Source organism: Argiope bruennichi, chromosome 5, assembly GCF_947563725.1.
Source record: "Argiope bruennichi chromosome 5, qqArgBrue1.1, whole genome shotgun sequence".
Lineage (NCBI taxonomy): Eukaryota > Metazoa > Arthropoda > Arachnida > Araneae > Araneidae > Argiope > Argiope bruennichi.
The window spans coordinates 68,821,737-68,841,095 of record NC_079155.1 but is presented as its reverse complement, the minus strand read 5'-3'; the positions used below and the strand labels follow the sequence as shown (position 1 = coordinate 68,841,095).

General features: G+C 28.0%; 1 protein-coding gene across 1 annotated transcript; it reads left to right on the top strand.

Annotated features, from left to right (window-relative positions):
- The first annotated feature begins 1,285 nt into the window (after positions 1-1,285).
- LOC129969559 (uncharacterized) lies at positions 1,286-18,205 on the top strand. Its single transcript, XM_056084181.1, has 2 exons — positions 1,286-1,461; positions 17,682-18,205. Exons 1-2 carry the CDS (start codon positions 1,429-1,431, stop codon positions 18,093-18,095), a joined length of 447 nt encoding a protein of 148 aa, XP_055940156.1. The 5' UTR covers positions 1,286-1,428; the 3' UTR covers positions 18,096-18,205.
- The last annotated feature ends 1,154 nt before the right edge of the window (positions 18,206-19,359 follow it).

The following is a 19,359-nucleotide window of genomic DNA, read 5'->3' as shown; positions in this document are numbered from 1 at the left end:
AAGAATATCTATTTGATACTAATTCTCACCAAAAAGTTCCATCTGTTACTTGTTATCACCAAGAAAATCCAAATGTTACCAGTTATCACCATGGATATGTATTTGACATCAGTCTCTTTTTGATATAGGTATTATATTTTTGATGCGTAATTGGAATATTCTATTAAATAAGCAAACATTATGATGTATTCTAAGAAACTGCATTATTTATTTAAAAACTTAGTTAGACTGAACGAACAGTATGTTGATGTTCGTTCCAAGCCAGTTCGTCATTAGATTATTTCTCCTGACTTGGCTATAAGAGAATTTTCGATAAAAAGACGTTAGTTTCAGTTTTGAAATCTTTAAAAATAAAGACATGAAAAACGCAATAGTTTCACAAGTTCAAGAACATTCTCTGAAGATCTGTCTTGGCAACTAATCACGATTTGGAATCAGGCAATCTGTTCCAAAATCACTCCCGCTAGTTTTAAAGCAATATAATTAAACTTACTACTAGAAGTTAAATACAAAACACCTCTTCTACTTTGTTGTTGTCATTACAAGAATTTGTAAACACTCAATATTCTCCAACAGGTTTTCATTAACTGGAGCATTTAAGATATTTTGTGTTAACACGTCAATTAAATACTGCAATTTGTTCTAGATAAAAATGGTGATTAAATCTTAAAATATTCAGGAACGAAATTCATATCCAACTGCGTATCTGAGAACTAGATCGAATTGTTTATATTTTAATAATTTCCAAATAACTCCATTTAAATTTATGAATAATCATGCGCATCAAACAGGTCTTTCACGGACAAATTTGATTTCCGGTTAAGAAGATATTTAGAAAAGCTTTCACCGACTGCCCAAAGTCATTTAAATTCTTTCGAAATTATTTCCATCCTTATTTTTCAAAAGGTAAACACCAAGTGTGAGTGTGTGTTTTGAAATCGAAGTATGAAAAGGCGTCCACACCTTTTCGTCTGCTATTCAGTGGTGGGTTTTTAATATCCCTTGACCTTCATGTAGAGTAACTTTCAATTGAATGTTTAGATTATTCTGATGAAATGAAGAAGGGATTGTGAAATATGTTTAACTCTTTTTACTATCTTTTATAATAAGTAGTTTGGCGAAGTTGGCGGATTTTAGACACTGTTAGCGGAAAAATATGCATAATTGTTTTTACTATTTTTTCTAGTAGTAGTTTGGCGAAGTTGGCGGATTTTAGGCTGTTGGTGGACAAATATGTTTGACTGTTTTTACTATATTTTCTAATATGTAGTTTTGAGAAGTTGGCGGATTTTAGACACTACTCGTGGACAAAAATGTTTCAACTTTTTTTACTATCATTTCTAATAAGTGATTTGGCGAAGTTGGCGGATTTTAGACATTTGATATATTTTCTCCTAAAGTTATTTAAAATTTAAACTTGTAGTGAAAATGGATGGAGCGATTGCAGACCGATATGGCAAAGTATATTCACACATTTTTCAAACAAATTTAATATAATATATATTGAATTTTTAAAGAAAATATTAGAACTTTAAATTTATGTGATTTTTTATTCATATTTATCATTTCATATTAAATTAGATATAAAAATGCTATTTATAAGATTATTATTAATAGTTGTTTTTTTCCTTTCTGATCCATAATATTTCATATATGGATACTAGCCCTTTCAATTATTCAAAAGTGAAAAATTTTAAGTGTGATTCACGTAGTGATTATGTTGCAATGTGAACTAAGTTACCTGTTTCTTTTATAAGTTTAAAAGCAGAACGCTAATGCTATACAATGCAGATTTTTGGATCTAGAGCTTTCAAATATGGCAAGCAGTCATTTTTTAGGTAGAAGCTGTTTTCCCTCAATAACTTCCGAGCAAATGCAGAAAACTTCATTTTACACTTCTTTAAAATTCAAAACTTTATTTTACAGAGATACCAATTTTATTTAAGCATAATTTTTTTTAAATTTTAAATATATTTGTTATTATAAAACATATAAAAATTTAATATATTTTACAACATTACCTTTATTGTTTTAGATATTGTAATAATCGATACTATTCGAGGAGCTGTTAAATACCTTTTAACACGATAATGCTTATAGAATAGCTTTACTATCTGTACGTTGTGATATAGTTTGGTGAAATCTCGCTTCAAATCCATTCTAAAACTAATGGTTGGTTCTACAGTAATTAAATTTGCCAAGAAACTATTTCTTAGGTAAAAGTGTTTCAAAAGAAAGGTTTTTAAAAATTTCAGTATGATTTTATTATAGACAAATATTCAACGTTTCTCATCAATAACTAGACAAAGATTCTTTTGCAAAAATCAAAATTAAAAAATTAACTTTCAAGTGAAATATATTTTATATCCAAAAGTTGCTTTTTCTATAATTGTCATAGATTTTTTTAAATATATTTTTTAAAATGTTATCTGTTTTTTTATTCATATATTTATCTACTCACTCTTTGTGAAGTTATTAAAGATTTTTTTGCTGCCAAATATATTTTTTAAATATATATATGTTATCATTGCTGCATGATTAAGAAAAATTTTTTTAATGAATAAAAGTTAAAGGAAGCCAGCTTAAAAAATTATCATAATACGATATTTCAAACTAGCAAAATCTATCTCCTTTGGCATTTTTCAAAAATTTAATACTGAATTTAATCAAAGCTAATTTAATTATTTAAGAAAGAGGGCAGGAATTTGATCGTTCAAAATCAATTTTTCAGTTACTTTCTTGTTTTCAGAATTTCTCTTTAACAGAATAACTTCCAACTGTCTATTTGAGAAGTTTTTCAAATGTTATCAGGATTCTGAGCTAAAAAATAATAAGTACTTTAATCCAATGAATAAATATTGGGATTCGACTAATAACATTAAAATTTTAATTTTAAAATAATAAATATAATTCAATAACAATAAAATTTTCCTTTTTTCGCTTTATGAAGCATTAAAAGAAACTATAAAATTTCTTTAAATGAACAGATAACTTAATCTAAAATTTAAGAACAGTAAATAGAGAAATAATTACCAAATTTATGCATGGTTTAATTTTATTATTATTTATTACTAGTTACCAAATTCGAAAAAATCTGTTTATTGGATTTTAATTAATAATGTTTTTTTAAAGAAAATTTTATCAAAATTTTGAATTTGAAAAAATAGCATTCAAAGTTGCAAAATGCCTTTAAAACGTATATTATACAAGTATAAAAATGAATTAACTTCCCAAATGAAAGAATACTAAAAGAAAAATTAAGCGATTTTATAAAAAAAAAAAAACTGCGAAAAACTCAAGAATTATGAATTTTTAAAAAAAAAAAATAGAATATTTTAATCAAAAATTTGATTTCCAACCTTACTTTTAATTTTTATTTTTCTGCCTTGAAAAAATTTTAAGACAAAAAAAATTAATTCATACTTAACAAATAAGTATTGCTTAAGTATATATTTTAAAAACTCAAACTAGAAAAATGAAAATAAATAAATGAATAAAAGGCCTGATTCATAGACATTTCGTCACCATATTTGCCTACACAAAAACCATCGATTAAAAAGATTTCATAACGAAAGCACTTAACAGCACATTTTCCATTTATTTCTGACCATTAATTACAATAGAAACAAAGCAAACACGCCCCTATTCCTCTTAAAAATAAATATTTAATTAAATCGATCGACTTCATTTACATAATTCCATTTAAGTGAGGTGGATGCATTTAGGGTTTTTGAGTACAACATAAATTAAATTAACAGGATCTGGGGTTTCCTTACATGTAATTTTTAAATCGCTACCTTTGGCTTTCATTACTAAATTATTAATCGCTCGCATCTAATGCTATGATCTTTTCTTCGGAAGTTTCTTTAATGTATGCACAGTTGCAATTCACCAAATGCGTCATATGTTGTAATTAAGCCACGGTATATGTCCAAAGCACTGTGATATTGTCTTTATTTTTTATGATTTACATCTTCTTTAAAACAATTTTAGTTTATCGAGTTCTGTAAATGTTTAATTAAAGAATATCATTATAAGATTCCGATGTAACCTTTTATCAGACTCTTTTTTTGTCATGCCTTGTGAGAATTTGCTGATTCTAGTGCTAAATTTTTATGTGAAATTGGCCGCCTTTGGCGACCTTTCCAGTTTACCAGAATTCGCAGTTGCTAAATGTTTTAATTAAATATTTTGTTAATTTAGTTTTAATGAATTTTTTCCAGAAAAATATCTTAAAATATATTCATTAAATAACGTTACGCCATTAACTTTACGTTATTCTGTTTTTTGTGCAAGCATTTCCCGTTTTTCTGTCTATATTTTTACACAATCTTTTCTTATTTAGTCTGTCAATTAGATCAAAGAAAGAGAAGCATTGTTTTAAAAATAATGCAGTTCTGCAGTTCATACAGTAAAAAAATACTCGCCTTCGTTTTGTACTGAAATTAAATATTGTTATAACAAAATTTCGAAAATTTTATTTAAAGCATATCTTTTACTGAAACGTATTCAGTTTGAAAAAAATGAACCAGATTTTCATATTTTTATCATCCAAAGTGGTGAAAAAGTTTAGAAATACATCAGTAGTAACAATGAAAACCTTTTGAATTTCACTTCAACAATATGTTTTATATTAAAATATTTCTAAAAAAGTAATTAAAAATAGAAAATATATTATACGGCAAAAAATTGGTGTAATTGAAAAGGTTATAATTATTATTGAATTTCAAGGTGATGCAAAAATCGCTTTTCTGTTGTAATATTTTTAAAGTTATGGTTAACAAACGTGAAAATAGTGCCGAATTTATAATTAAAATTTTAAATAAAGCTTTAAAGAATTTTTCTAAGAGGTACCTTTCAAATATTTAGGAGCCACATTTGATAACTCTAGTTAAAACGACCAGACATATAAAAAGAAACTTTCATCCTCATTATATGCAGAGATAAGATGACATGATTTAATAGCATACGTACGGAATTGCATTAATTAATTTTAATACATACATGCTATTTTTATATTAAATTCAAAGCCACCTAAAATCAAACAATGCCTTTGAGCACATATTCATAAAGCTATCACTTATATGATTCTATTTAAAACTCATTTGTTTTATAATTGAAGGGTTTGCTGTAAAAAGGAGGTAGCACCAATTATTCAATTTAGCAGAAAGCCGCAAAAAACGTTTGAAAATTCCAAATTCTTGCAGCCAATTTCTTTATGAAGAATATTTCACAATAAAATTTGCAGTTTACTATAGTATTATTTTATTTAAAGTAAACTAACAAAAATATATATACACTTCGTTTAAAAAACCAAAAAAATGTATTCCTATTAATCTTTATATTTTGGGCTCTTAAGTGGAAGGGAGTGGGAATAAGATGGCTGAATCTTGTTCACCATTAATGGAGTAATGTTTTGGATGGGGAATATTCGTACTATCTTATTACAGAATAGTCCAACACTTTCTCTACATAATGTTTCCTGTATTAATTTGGGATTTTTCATAAGTAAAAACTATTTTCTCTATTTCGTTATAAAATACTTTTATTACCATTAGAAATGATGTAAGGAGTTTTCAGGAAGAAACCCTTTAATGTCAACGAAGTTGAAAATCATTCCTTAAGTAACTTTAGTAACATCAAACCTTTCACTTGTCTTCTCTATGATACTAGTATACTGTCACCAGTATTGTAGAAAAACTCTCTACTTTCCTTGGACGTTTTTCAAAATGGCGGTAGCATCAGGAGCTATTTCTATATTGCAACAAATTAATGAGGCAAACAGCTCCATCGCTTGAGTAACGCGAGACTAACGATTGGAGCTACATCTTTCTGGCACCAAACGAATAAGTTTTTATTTTACCACATAATAGTAAATGTAACTCCAAATTCCCCTAGGTTGGAGCTTTATCTTTTCTACAGCAAATCCTTCAATTCCTAATCGAAACTTAAAGTATTCCAGAATTCTTTTCAATCAATCTGTAATTTGAATATTATGGTTGTCTTATAATAGGAGTTCTCAAATTTTTAATATTTTCTACCACACAAATAATAATCAAAAATATAGATACCATCCACCATAAAAGTTTTTTTCGATTAAAAATAAGTGCATCCAAAATTAAATATTCATAATCGAAGAATAGTGCAATTTAAATTCAAAGAATAATATAATTAAAGAAGACAATTTATTTAATTCTGAAATAAAATTTTTATATTTTTATAAGGAAGGAAAATATATATATATATATATTGTCATAAACGCTGGGAAATAATACAAGATAGCAAACATAACATACAATAAAAGAGTTTATTTTATTGTATCCAATACGTCCAGCATCATCATTAAGCGAAATTTAGATTGCAAAGTTGCAGCCTTGTCGTGTATATTTATTTTGAACAAATAGCATAAATGAATATATAATTTTAAAAATATACGATATGAAAAACTATATTTGAACTGTTAATTAATTTTACAGTATTTGTAACAGATGGCATAACTTATGTTATATCGCATTGGATCTTTTTTGTGACTATACTCATCTAAAAGCTCGGTCTCAGGTTTTACTTTTTATTATGTGTCGTTTAGCTGAAGTGTAAACAACATGTTTTTTCTCGTCTCCGAAGAAGTCGAATAACGAGTCAACAAAACACCTTTAGCAGTGAGTTATGCCCTTCTTGTTTAAATCAAAGATATGTGCTGCTGAAAATTATTGAGTTAGTGTTGGAAATTTAAGGTGAATATACTCCATCGATAAACTGGATTTCAACATTTGCTAAGTAGCTACTTCGATGCATTTGATAAGAAATTCTGTGGTCATTAGCATTATTCTACAAGGATTCCTGTCAAAAGGCAAGACGAGTCTGTTGAATGTTGATCGTATAGCTGTTTTCAAATGTTTAAATACTCTCGGTATTATTCAATAGCAAGTAAAGTGGGGGCCTTACGAATTGAAACAGAAAAATGTTGAATGGCAATTTCTCACCTGTGAACAATTGTTTAGAAGTTAAAAACGTTAGAGGTCTTTTTTGCCTCGTAATGTCACAGGAGAAGAAAAATGGATGTGTTACGATAATCCTAAGTGTAGAAAACATGGGTTTTATCTAGTCATGTATCATCATCATCATCATCGATGCCAAGACAAAATATTAGTAATTCTGTATTTCGTTCGACGTGATTGGTGTTGTGTGCTATAAGTTGCTTGAACCGAAGGGTACAATCATTGACGAACTTTATCAAATAGAACAGAAATGGCTGAGCTATTAATGAAGGGAGAAAATTCCCGTAATGCAGGCAAAAGTACAGTGAAGTAATTTTTCTGCATGACAACGCTCAACTGCATATTACGCATGTAATCAAAAATAATTAGAAACCCCGAAATGAAAGGTTTTATTCCCCGTATTCACCAGATATTGCTCCATATAATTACAAATTGTTCAGATTTAGGGAACAGATTCTGGCTGCGCAACGCTTCTAGTCATACGAATATACGAAAAATTATATCGAAGTGAAGATAACATCAAAAAATGAACTCACAAAACTCTGAGTGATATATATAATAAAGACTAAGACAAAATCTTAAAAAGAACGCCACTTTATTTTAATTTCATTGTAAAACCAATGCTATATACCGGTAGTGGTACATTTACCACAAGATGAAAGTTCCAAACTTAATGAGATTCCTAACGTGATAAACAATTATACATCCTTTGACTAAATATCAAGTACCAGTTTGCTGAATATTTTCTGATTCATCTTATCTTAAACCGAAGAAAACCAATTCAGTAATTAAGTGTACTTCAGTTTCTCAATGGTTTAAAAAACCTGCATTATATTCCTAAAAGGAAAGAAATACCGTACTGAAATATTTTGGTAAATTACTATATTCTGTTTTACAGATAAGAGTAAAATTGTATTTAAATGAATTTAAAGAGTTTAATCAACATTGCGGAAGTACGATCTCAATATTGATATTGATTTAAAAAAAAAGGAAGACAGTCAGAAAAGAATGAATCCTTTTACTATTCATATGGAGCAGACATTTTATTTCTATCGATTTTAAATAACAGTCTCTACCTCTTTTTTTAACCCTTGAATTTCCTGAAAAAAATTTTCTTTCGAAATTCAATGCCGCTTCCTGTAGAAGCACAAAGCGGTATTAAGTCGAAATTACAGGAGAGAATTGCTTCGTTGATGTAAACTTAATGCGCGTATAGTTCTGACAGAAAAGTAATTATGAAATCTAGACGGAAGTGAATTCAAAAGGGAAAAATTCTATGTGTTTGATCTTCTTTCTTCTTTTCAAAAGTCCTCAAGGATAATATTTATTCTTTATTATACAATAATATTAAAAGCGGCGAGTTCTTCTTTAGTTTCTGAAACAGGATATCAAATATCAAAGCCGTTTGATTTCCAATCTGTATAATTCACAATGTGTTTACCCAATGCGCAAATCCTTGACAATAGAAATGTATGCCTAAATGGCGTAACAAGACACACTCACAGCAATTAAAGAGATATCTTATTGTTCGGTTGAGCAATAAGATATTTCTCTTTTATCTCAATTACATTTTAAAAATTCCTCAGTGAGGCACTAAACAGATTGACAGTAATAGGATTAAATTAATTAAAAAAGGCATTACATTAAGGGGGAATTAATACATTAAAGAAAGAGAAAGGATACAAAACTATTTCCCAAATCATTTTCACTTACATTTTTAATTTCTCGTATACAAAATATTGAAATATTGTCATCATTAAAAAACTGGACTGGACACTTTGATGAGTATTCAAGTTTCAGACCTCTTTTCAAAAAAACATTTTGGTATTATGTCCGTCCATCTGTAAACATGATATTGAAAAGTATTTTGATTGAAATTTGATATATGAACTTATGACCAAATATTCAGATTTTCTACCAAGTTTTGAACGAAATCTATTGATAGCAAGTCTATTTTTGTCTGGTTGTTCAAGCACAAGTAAATTAACCCTTTAAAGGGCCATTTTTTTCTAATCATATTATGTTAAAATATTTTTAGGCTTGAAATTAGAATAAGAAAAAGAATTCATTTAGCTTATTAAAAAAATTTAATTTGATTAATTAATTAATTGAGTTAATTAATAATTAAGTAACAAACCAAGAAACATCATTTTGTTTGAGATAAAGAACTGAAGCATCTAAGTTACTGCCTTTCAAATGAAATATGTCAGAACTTATGCCAACCTACATAATTTCATATAAAGATTGATAAATTGGGTGGGAAACATACTTCCCACGGCCCTAGAAAGGGTTAAATGACTACAAAATTCAATTGGCGCAGTATAGCCAAATATGGCTCTTGCGCCAATAAACCATATACAACAACAACGACTACAAAATTCAAAGAGCTAATTAAATAAAATTTGATATTTAGTATAGATTTTTATCAGATTTTGAACCAAATCTGTCAAATGGTTGACCGTCTGTCGGTTTGTACTTTGGCATATATGCAAACGAAATAATTCACAAAGTAATCGCATAAATCACCACAATTTAATATGTGATTTTGTAGATAGGACTGTAGTTCCTTGTTAAATTTTGGTTTCAATCGGCCTACAGAAATGTGTACAAAAAATAGATTCAAAGGTGGATTAATCATACCAAAGATAACTATCGTCAGTGTTATACTAGGCAATCGCAACTTACATAAGGCCCACAACTTTACGCGGATCGAGAGTGATAACATTATTATTGAAAAGAAAATTTCTGTTGGCCGACTGGTTACCATTTCGTCTTTGACTGCGGTGTATTAGTAATAAACTAGATTCGACAATAGACTCTATGATTCATGAGGTGAGGCATGATTTTTCTAATGATCCACAATGATTCATTATGCACAATCAATTAATGGGGAATCATACTTCTTTAGATTAATAAATCCGATGTATAAGAATTGAAAGTAGAGGGTCATTTCAAGAATAGCAAATTCGTCAAATTACAATGGTAAAATTTGACCTAATGTAGTCTTCATGAATCTTCGTAGTAATTTTTTTTTTCTCTTATAAAAGCATTTGCTTGTTTTTAAAGTTATTTCCTCGTTAGCAAAATAAATCTGAATTTTCAGCGAATGTACCAAGTGTCGTAGAATAATTTTTTTAAGTTCTAAAATATAATTTCATAATGTATAAACATTTATTAAATAAAAATTATATATTTAATAAATTTCTTTTTACAATTAGTGAATTATCAAAACGGGAATAAATTTTATGCAAAGACAAATCTGCATAGCTAATTAATTAATCAATAAACAAAAACAAGTCATCTTCAATACTCTTTCGAATTCACATATGAATAAACTGAGACGTTCAGGTATTCTTGCAGCAATAGAAGTGGATGGTTGGTAACAAAACGAAAATCATTTGTTGTTAAGCATAGAATTTCAATGCACTCAAATGAGAAACTACAAATTTTGCCTGCTCAATTTGATCCTATTTTATGAAACATAAAAGAGACAGCAATAATAAAACTATAGCATATTTGGCAATATAGTATCCCTTTTTTCTGCATATTTTTCGAGAAGTGTGCATTTTCCTTTTTTCAATAGCATGTGCTGTTGAAGTTGCTCCAGTCCAGTCACCTACTTGGGCAAATGGTAGATGCTTGAGAAATACCAAAAACACGGTTGAAATCTATAATAATGTACCCATTAAATCTGCCGCTAAATTTCTAACCCAAACAAGAAAGAGAAATAGTTCTTCTTTAAAATGTATTACTTATTTGTTGACTAATGCTTTACCTCGTTGAATTATAAACTTGTAGTTTAATGACAGCATTGTTGACATCTTTGACAATATAAAGAGGCTTTTTTTTTGTTTTTGTTTAGTTTTATGGCGCAAGAGCATCTTTGATATAAAGAGGCGTATTAAAATATGTTCAATTCAAGTTTATTTCCTACTATAGCCATATGCTTTTGAAATAAAGATTCATCTTCAGTAGTGAATTGGACGTGCAGGATTTCATATTGATCTTCACACCCTACTTTTGGTTTCCACATCCCACTGAATTTCGTTTTGTATAGACATAACAGGGAAAATTTATGGCGAATCTATAAATAACCGATTGAAATCCACTTTAATGTGCCTTTTTAATGTTAAAATCAAGTAACCAAAATAATAAGTAAAAAATTTAAGAAGGCACAACAGTAAACAAATCAGAAATAGGATTGCTAAAAGAGCTAGATTTGCTCTGTTTACTTGCTAACTTAAAAGCTTTGGCGACAAGCTAGAGGGACAAATTAAAAGTCAAAGTCAGAACATCTCATTAAGATCCAGAGAATCTAATTTCCGTAATAATGATAAAATAAATATCATATCAGAAGTCTTTCAAGATTTCAAGCATGGCATTCACAACTTTACAACAATAGTTACAAAATGTAAATCTTGAGTGCGAGTCTAGAGTACAATTTTTGATTATTTGGGGGGGGGGGGGAGGGGGATTGAAGTCCTGAAATGTGGTTAATCCTGGAAAACGGATTTGTATTTTGATCGCCTCTTTCGAACCGATTGACACATAACTACAACTGTAATCACAAGATCATATACCAAATTTCATTTATTTAAGTAATAAAAATTTTTGAATTTTACAGACCAATAGATAGTCAATCCGTAAACAGATTTGGTTCAAAATTTGATATGAATCTATTTGTTAGATTCTAAACTAGTGAAACCAAATTTCATTTACCTAGACTATTGAAGTTATCGCGTTTACATGTACGCAAAATTGTTGGCCATAGACTATCTATCCCTTGACGGATTTTTAAATGAGAAACCTATATGCCAAAATCTTATTTATGCAGCTCTTTTCATTTTGAAGCTATCGTATTCACTTGTACTTGGACAATTATTAAGTTCACAGATAGACGTTCATAATTTTTAAAGGTGTTTTTCTCATTCGGGGAGATCTAAAACGAGGAGATTAGTCACAATCTTAAATACGAATTTTTAGCGATTACAATATTTTCTTTCTGCATACTTCATATACAGGAAATTAAAAAGTAAATTCACGGTATTAATTTCGGCAAACTAGTACTTGCATTGATAGCTAAAAGCACATGAATATTGCTGTTTACGTCAGCTTTCCATGTTTTAATTACAATCATGCTTTTTCAATCAACAGCATTCATTTGCAGGAATCACGCCAAAAATATCCTCGAGAAACATAAGACACTTATCTCTTACACAAAGAAATGAAATTATCAATAAGTTCTTACATATATACAACCATTATTATAACATGATAGTTTTACTGATCTAAACATGGCTTTATCAATTCCTGTAAGTCATTACAGACAAATCAATACTTCTGAAATGGTATGTAGTAATGGTAAACAGTATAAAAAAGTCACAACAACAACAACTAACAATCATTAATTTTCTCAATATAAACAACTTCCTTGAACAGTTATCGGAATCGCAAAGCAATACAAATCACAAAATTAAGAAAGAAAAAAAAAGGAAACAACACCTGTGTATATTATTCTAAATTATCTCTAAAAAATTCAGTTGGCAGAGAAATTTTCTAAAATCTATTGGACGTCTTATAATTAAAAGCATTATTACTAACAAAGATCATATTGTTAAACCATAGTTTAATCCACACTTTACTTTTATCTGCAATGTTAAATCATAGATATCAATACATATTAAAAAGCGATGCGAAAAAAACTTGAGTTTCAAAAACACAAATTTATTCATAAAATGCTGATCAGTTTCGGATAAAAAAATTAAAACCTTGGAACGGAAGTTAGTAAACAAATGCTGTAACCTTCTCAAGGTAATTGATAAGTGTTGAAAACATTACTCGTGCTTGATTTCCGAAGTCGATCCAGTTTGATAAAAAGATGTTATTTATCCTTATTATTGAAATATTTGTATGAGATGCACGTGAAATCATATATTTTGCCCTAGTTTCTTTAAATGTTTTCTATTATGAAGTAAATATCTGAATCTTTTAAAAACATAATTTTGTATGCGCATTTTTATAGCTCGTTTTTAATATTTAATAAGCATGATTAGAATTGGTTGATATTATATCCATGAACAATTTAAGAAGGAATAATTTTTTTCAAAGTTAATAGCATTTTAATAAAAACATTAAATAAAATTTTAAAAAATAGTAGAATGCAAGTTAGTTTGGAATGAATAGCTTCTTTCCTTCTCTATAAAATTAACTCTCATATTGCAAATAATTTATTTCATTTTTCGTAAAAATTGTACAAATCATTTTAAATGATTGTAAGGAATACATTGAAGTAATTTTTAATTTATTTGTCAATTTTTTTAATTAAAATAAATTTAATAAAACATGAATTATTATTTAAATCTATTTCCAAAAATACTTTCCCTTTTTTTACAAAAATATTCTAGTCTTAGAATTGACCTAAATTATTTAATCTTAAACAGTGGGCAAAATAGAATTACCATAAATTAAATGTTTTGCATTGAAATTGTTTGAATATGTTTGCATTTATTCAGTTCCATACCCTAAAAATAAATCCTGCTAATAAATACTAGCAATACATCTAATTAAAATAAATTTATTAAAACATGAATTACAATTTAAATCTATTTACAAAAATAATGTCCCTTTTTTTTCTCAAAAAATTCTAGTTTTACAATTGGTCTTAATAATTCAATATTAAACACTGTGTAATATAAAATTACCATAAATTAAATGTTTTGTACTGAAATTGTTTAAATATGTTTGCATTCATTCAGATCCATGCCATAAAATAAAATCCTACTAACATCTCGAATAAATTTTAATTCCGTTCAGCAAAATAAATTAGTAGAAATTGCACTTGAAATGCTTTTTACCAAATTTATTGCCAGAATACATAAAGAAAATAATATCGGTTGGTTTTTATTGCTAGTTATCTTTATATACAACCTTTGTCACAATCTGAGAAATCTAAAACTAAAAGCAAAAGTAATTGAAATGAAAAAATAATTAAAATTGCTTATTCTGCTTTGATTTAAAAACAAGATACAGACTAAAATGCATATTAACACCATTCTGACCACATTTATATCTTGGATACGAGATTTCAATAAAACCTTTACAGTTTCTAATTGGGAATGGGTTTTTTAAAATTTTATTAATCGCATATAATAATAAACAACTTCATTTACTCTTTTATTTATCCAACATAATTAATTGTAGTAAGCATAATTAGACGCACCGATAATAATTAAATCTAATAATACCTGTTAATTAACCCCACTGACAGGTTTTTTTCCCCTCCTTCTTTCCTGTTCCTTATGGGCAGCACATAAATTTAAAAAAATGCCTTTAGGCGTAGTTAATCTTGATAACTATTACTGGTTTATATTTTCTTTTCGCTGCTCTTACCTTTTATTTTTAAACAAGTAAACTTGTTGGCATCTTTGACCTTGACCTTCATTTAGGCAGATTTCAAAAACTCATAACGTCATCTATGATGTCAAATCGCGTTGCTTGCGTCAGTTGTAATTGGTTTAATTAGAATTTTTCCTGTACGGTTTCATAAGCAATAAGGAATCGGTTAACATCAGTCAATTAAATTGAGTTAAATAGTGTCATTATTACCGCGGAGGAAATTATTATCGCGCAATATTTTTATGTGTTTATATAGCATCTTCTTTTCATAAAAATAAAGTTTTGTATTTTTCAGTTTATAGTTTCTGATTGGAATCGGTCCATGTTCATTTAAAACGAATAAAATACGAAGTATTGTTTTGAGTACACAATCTATAAATGTTTCCTGAAAGAGTGAAAATAATGCAACAAAACAGCATGACATAGCTTAACCCATCAATACATCATGTTGCCATTTGGCTACAGGCTTTTAATTCCATTTATAAGCTTCAAATGACTGTACTAAAAGACAACAATGAGTGTCTGGAAATCTTTTTTTTTTTAATTTTTCAATAAATATTTGTAGAAATGACCGATATATGGCAACAGAGATACTAGAATTAGATTTAAACTGGATAATTGAAAAAATACCAAGATGGTAGTCATAAATAGTTCTACCATTAAAACTACTATCATTTATTATTATTATATTTTTTTGCAATGTAAAAAAATATATGGGTGAAAAAGTACTTTTGTTTTTATTATAGAATGGTTATAATGGGATTTCTGACCCTGGAATATTGTTTAATTTAAAATGTAGCCATTTTGTGCGTTTTAATTTTTTTTAATTACATAAAAAATGTTAATGTTTTTAATATTTTTTTTAATTATATGTCACTATTCAAAACACACACACATACTTGTGTGTATGTGTGTTTTGAATAGCAGCATATAATTTAGAAAAATCATTAATTGTAAATTATTAAGTATTATTAAAAGTGTGTGTGTCTGTGTGTGTGAGAGCGCGCTCGCGCGTGCATTTTGAATAAACCACCAACATACTTAACATATACTTAACATCTCTTTAAACTTATATATTGTAAAAAAAAAAAATCATGCATCCTAGGATTAAAGTTATATAATAAATGACTTGAATAATTGCATATATCGTACAGCTGAAACTATTAAAATTATATTCTGAATGAAAGCAGCGGAAAAGGATCTTCCCAACATTTTTTCTAAAATTTTCCTATAAATGGCCTTGTGTATTATTAGCAAAGTACCTTTGACAAATAATAGTTAAAAAAACTATCAACACTGAATTTGTATTTTTGGCGCTTTCATCAACCAGTTGAAGCCAAAATTTGACACAGAATTACAATTGTAATCACAAGTTCATATATCAAATTTTATTTATCCAAATCAATGTGTTTGAGTTAATCGCATTTACATATAAGCAAAAATACATATCAAGAGATATTCAACTTCTTGGCTGATTTAGTTTTAAATTTGATAAGTATCTACACTTTAGATATTGTCTGTGCACCAAATGTTATTTAACCCATTCTCATCATTTTATAGCTAAAATGTTAACTTTTATTTAGATGGCCGGACATATAGATTTCCTCTGAATGGATTTTGTTGAAGATCTGATAAGAATCTGCAAATTAGCTGTAACAACCGTAAAAAATTTCGACGAGATAGCTCAAAACGTTTTTGAGCCATCATTTTCACCCAAAGCATATAGACATAATTTTTATAAAAATCGCATTCATAAAAAAATTGAAATGGGGAAATTCGAAAAATGGATGCAAAAGAATCTTTTCTATTGTATTTCTAATATTAAATGTGAAATAACGTGTTTTGCCCTTTTTAAATACGTATATTCAAATTTAGTCATATATCAGTAATTTAATAGGGGGTTGTATGAATTTGATATAGGTGTAAGGTCAATCTTTAATGAAGATTACAATTTCAAAAAACTGCCACATTATCAAATATATCAGTGGGAATTCATAATGTGAATTTATAGAACTCTTTTAGAGGGTTTATCCCCACAGAATAGTATTATGAGCGTTTCTGCATTCATTAGAATTAAAAAAATAAAGAGTAATAAAATTAAACGATCTTAATATTGAAAGCAAAGCCTCATTACAAGAAAAATTAATTATTCCAATTGAAAGATTATCTTGTATCAGAATATTGAATTTAAAACCAATTACTTTTAAATGTATTAAGAAGAGTATTTAATTAGACGTACATTTAAATAAATTAAACAATTATGCTCAAGGCTATTGAATTGGATTTGATAATACATCATATAGCATCCCAAGTATTCCGATTTCGAATTTTTATTAACTATCAATTATCTCACAATACCATAAAGATGAGAGTAAGGACAAGATCCACAGAAAAGCTGGTTTGCAGTCTTAAAAACGTTTTCGATGCAAAATATTACGACTGTAAATAAATGCCACTTTTTATGGAAAGCTTGATAATAAGCAAAAAGATAACCCCAATCCTCAGAAAAGGAAGATAACATCAAACGATAAGGTAAAAAGCAGAAATACGATATTATGCCAAATGCAAAAGAATACCATGGCTATCCAATTGCAGAAGCAACTAGCAAAATTTTTTCTTTGCACTCATTGTATGCATTTTGAGAGTTTAAACATTTGTACCTGTGAATTCCATGCATCAGATTCATTATGATTTTGCAGTATAATATTGCATTAATGCAATCAGAATTTTAGATTTACGAGAGATCAGAACAAATAAGAAAAATTACTCAGATTTGCTAGAAGTTTTCTCAGATTGAAACGATGTTTTTCTTGTTCATAGTTGGCAAATATAATGTTTCTATTTTGTTATTTTCTCCATTTCACCTTCTACACTATTCTTGCAATCTGCCACAAGTCCAACCACTCCCCTCGCAGGTCAAGCCAGCAATATGTCTTGATGCCATATTCCAATAACCTTTTGAAGGTTGCTAAACTGCTTCCTATCCTTACTTTCCATTAATTTTAATATATAATTCAGTTATTCGATCTTGATAGAATATTTATACAGGGCGTCACTTTTTTTCCGTACTGAATAAACCGTAAGCAGTCTCATAATTCAAAGCCTCAGACAAAAAAAAAACTCGTTTTTTTCTTTATTGAACTCATTTCATGAAACAGCATTTGCAAAAGTATAATTTAAAAATAAAAATCATCTGACAGGTTTCTTTAAATCCTTTCAGCAGCATAGCCTTCTGCTTATTCAAACCCATTATCGATATTTAAAATAATTCCACTTTTTTATTATTAGATTCATAATATTTGCATAAGACATGGAACGAACTGGAAGGTACTAGTAAGTAAGGAGAGAGGAAAGGGGGGTAACCAAAGTCTAACTGACCATCACCCTCAGTTGATGGAGTTATCAGTCCACCGATCAAGGAAGTCTACCTGCAATTTCGGGCTGGCAAAAGGGACACTGATGGGTCTGTCATCTCGGCTGTCGCCTTGTCCACTCGGCCTTCATGCAAGGTCAACAGCTTTCAGGGTCCAGATGTTCCGTAGCAGATTCCGTATCCGAGGCTGCAAGTTGGTCTCCTCATTTAGAAAAATATCACTTTTGGGCGGGGCCCAAGGACTTCCATCGAACATCTCTCCATCGAAGAAGAGGAAAAAAATAGGGAGAAATTTCAAACCGTGCATCTCGGACAACTATTGGAAATAAAGTGCTTTAATTGAAAAGGGTTTATCTTCAAATTTAAATGTGAATTCGGTTCTGAGTTGAATCAGCTGATATGGAAGTTAAATTATGTCCTTTGTATATAGAAATTTTAAATTATCTCACACAAATAAATAAATAATATTGATTTAATAAGCATATATAAAAAAAATAGGATGAAAGTTCAAATACTGAATCTAGGATAGATATTAAAAAGTAAAGCGTTTTAATTAAAAACGATTTTTTTTCTTTCAATTTAGTTTGAATATGACATCTATTAATACGATGATGATGACATCTATTCATTTGTTAAAGCAGTTTATTTTTTAAAAAAATGAATGAATAAAGTATACGATAAATGCTTAAAACTTGAACAATTTATGTTTCATCAACTCTTATTGTTATAATATTATTTAGAAATTTTATTTTAATTACCAAATAGATGTTATTTTTGTGTTTAATTAACAAACAGATAATCGGTAATTGCCTAGAATTTTTTTATATAGTATATTTACATATTCACTCAATATAAATACTTTTTGAATTGTTAAATGAATTTTTATATAGATATCTCAAATGAACGTTCAACATTTTTTCGCCTAATGAAGGATATGAATATGAAATATTCTACGTGTAATATTCCACACAGAAATATTTCTCCTCTATAATGCATGCAAATATTTCTAGAATTTTGCATAAATCTGTCATTTATGAATATATGTTTTCTTATATATATTGTGAGCATTCTGATTATTAGAGCAAAGAATTTTATGAATTTGTAAAAATCTGATTTTGATGGAAATCGTAATCTGAAACAAATTTGTGATTTTAGTGAAATTGCACTTGTAAATATACTGGTTTATTAAATTAAATTTTGGAAATTAATTATATTTTATATTTTAGTATGCATAAAGCAATTTGAAGTGTCTTATATTTTTGAATAAGACAATTTACAATATCTTTATGCATCTTATTCACTTTTTTTTTAAAAAAGTAAATAAATGAATTTTAATGAAATGATTTTATAGTACAAGAATTATAAAAAGAAAAAAAATGAAAATTTCATAATAGTAAATCAAAAATCCAGCAACTTGGGTTCGATCTCAAATTGTAAATTTAAAAAAATTAAATTTTGTGTTAAAATATACTGGTTAAAATTCTCATATAACTCATATAACATTTATAATAAATGAATAAAATTCTGTCAATAAAATCTATCAGGTTTTTTTCAATAACTTGATTTTTGATATTTGGAAAACTTTTCTGAATT

Coding starts and splice junctions, on each gene's coding strand:
- LOC129969559 (XM_056084181.1), top strand. CDS start 1,429: ATGGATGGAGCGATTGCAGACCGATATGGCAAA. Junction 1,462..17,681: donor TTGCAGACCGATATGGCAAA/GTATATTCACAC, acceptor TTTTATTATTAG/ATTCATAATATTTGCATAAG.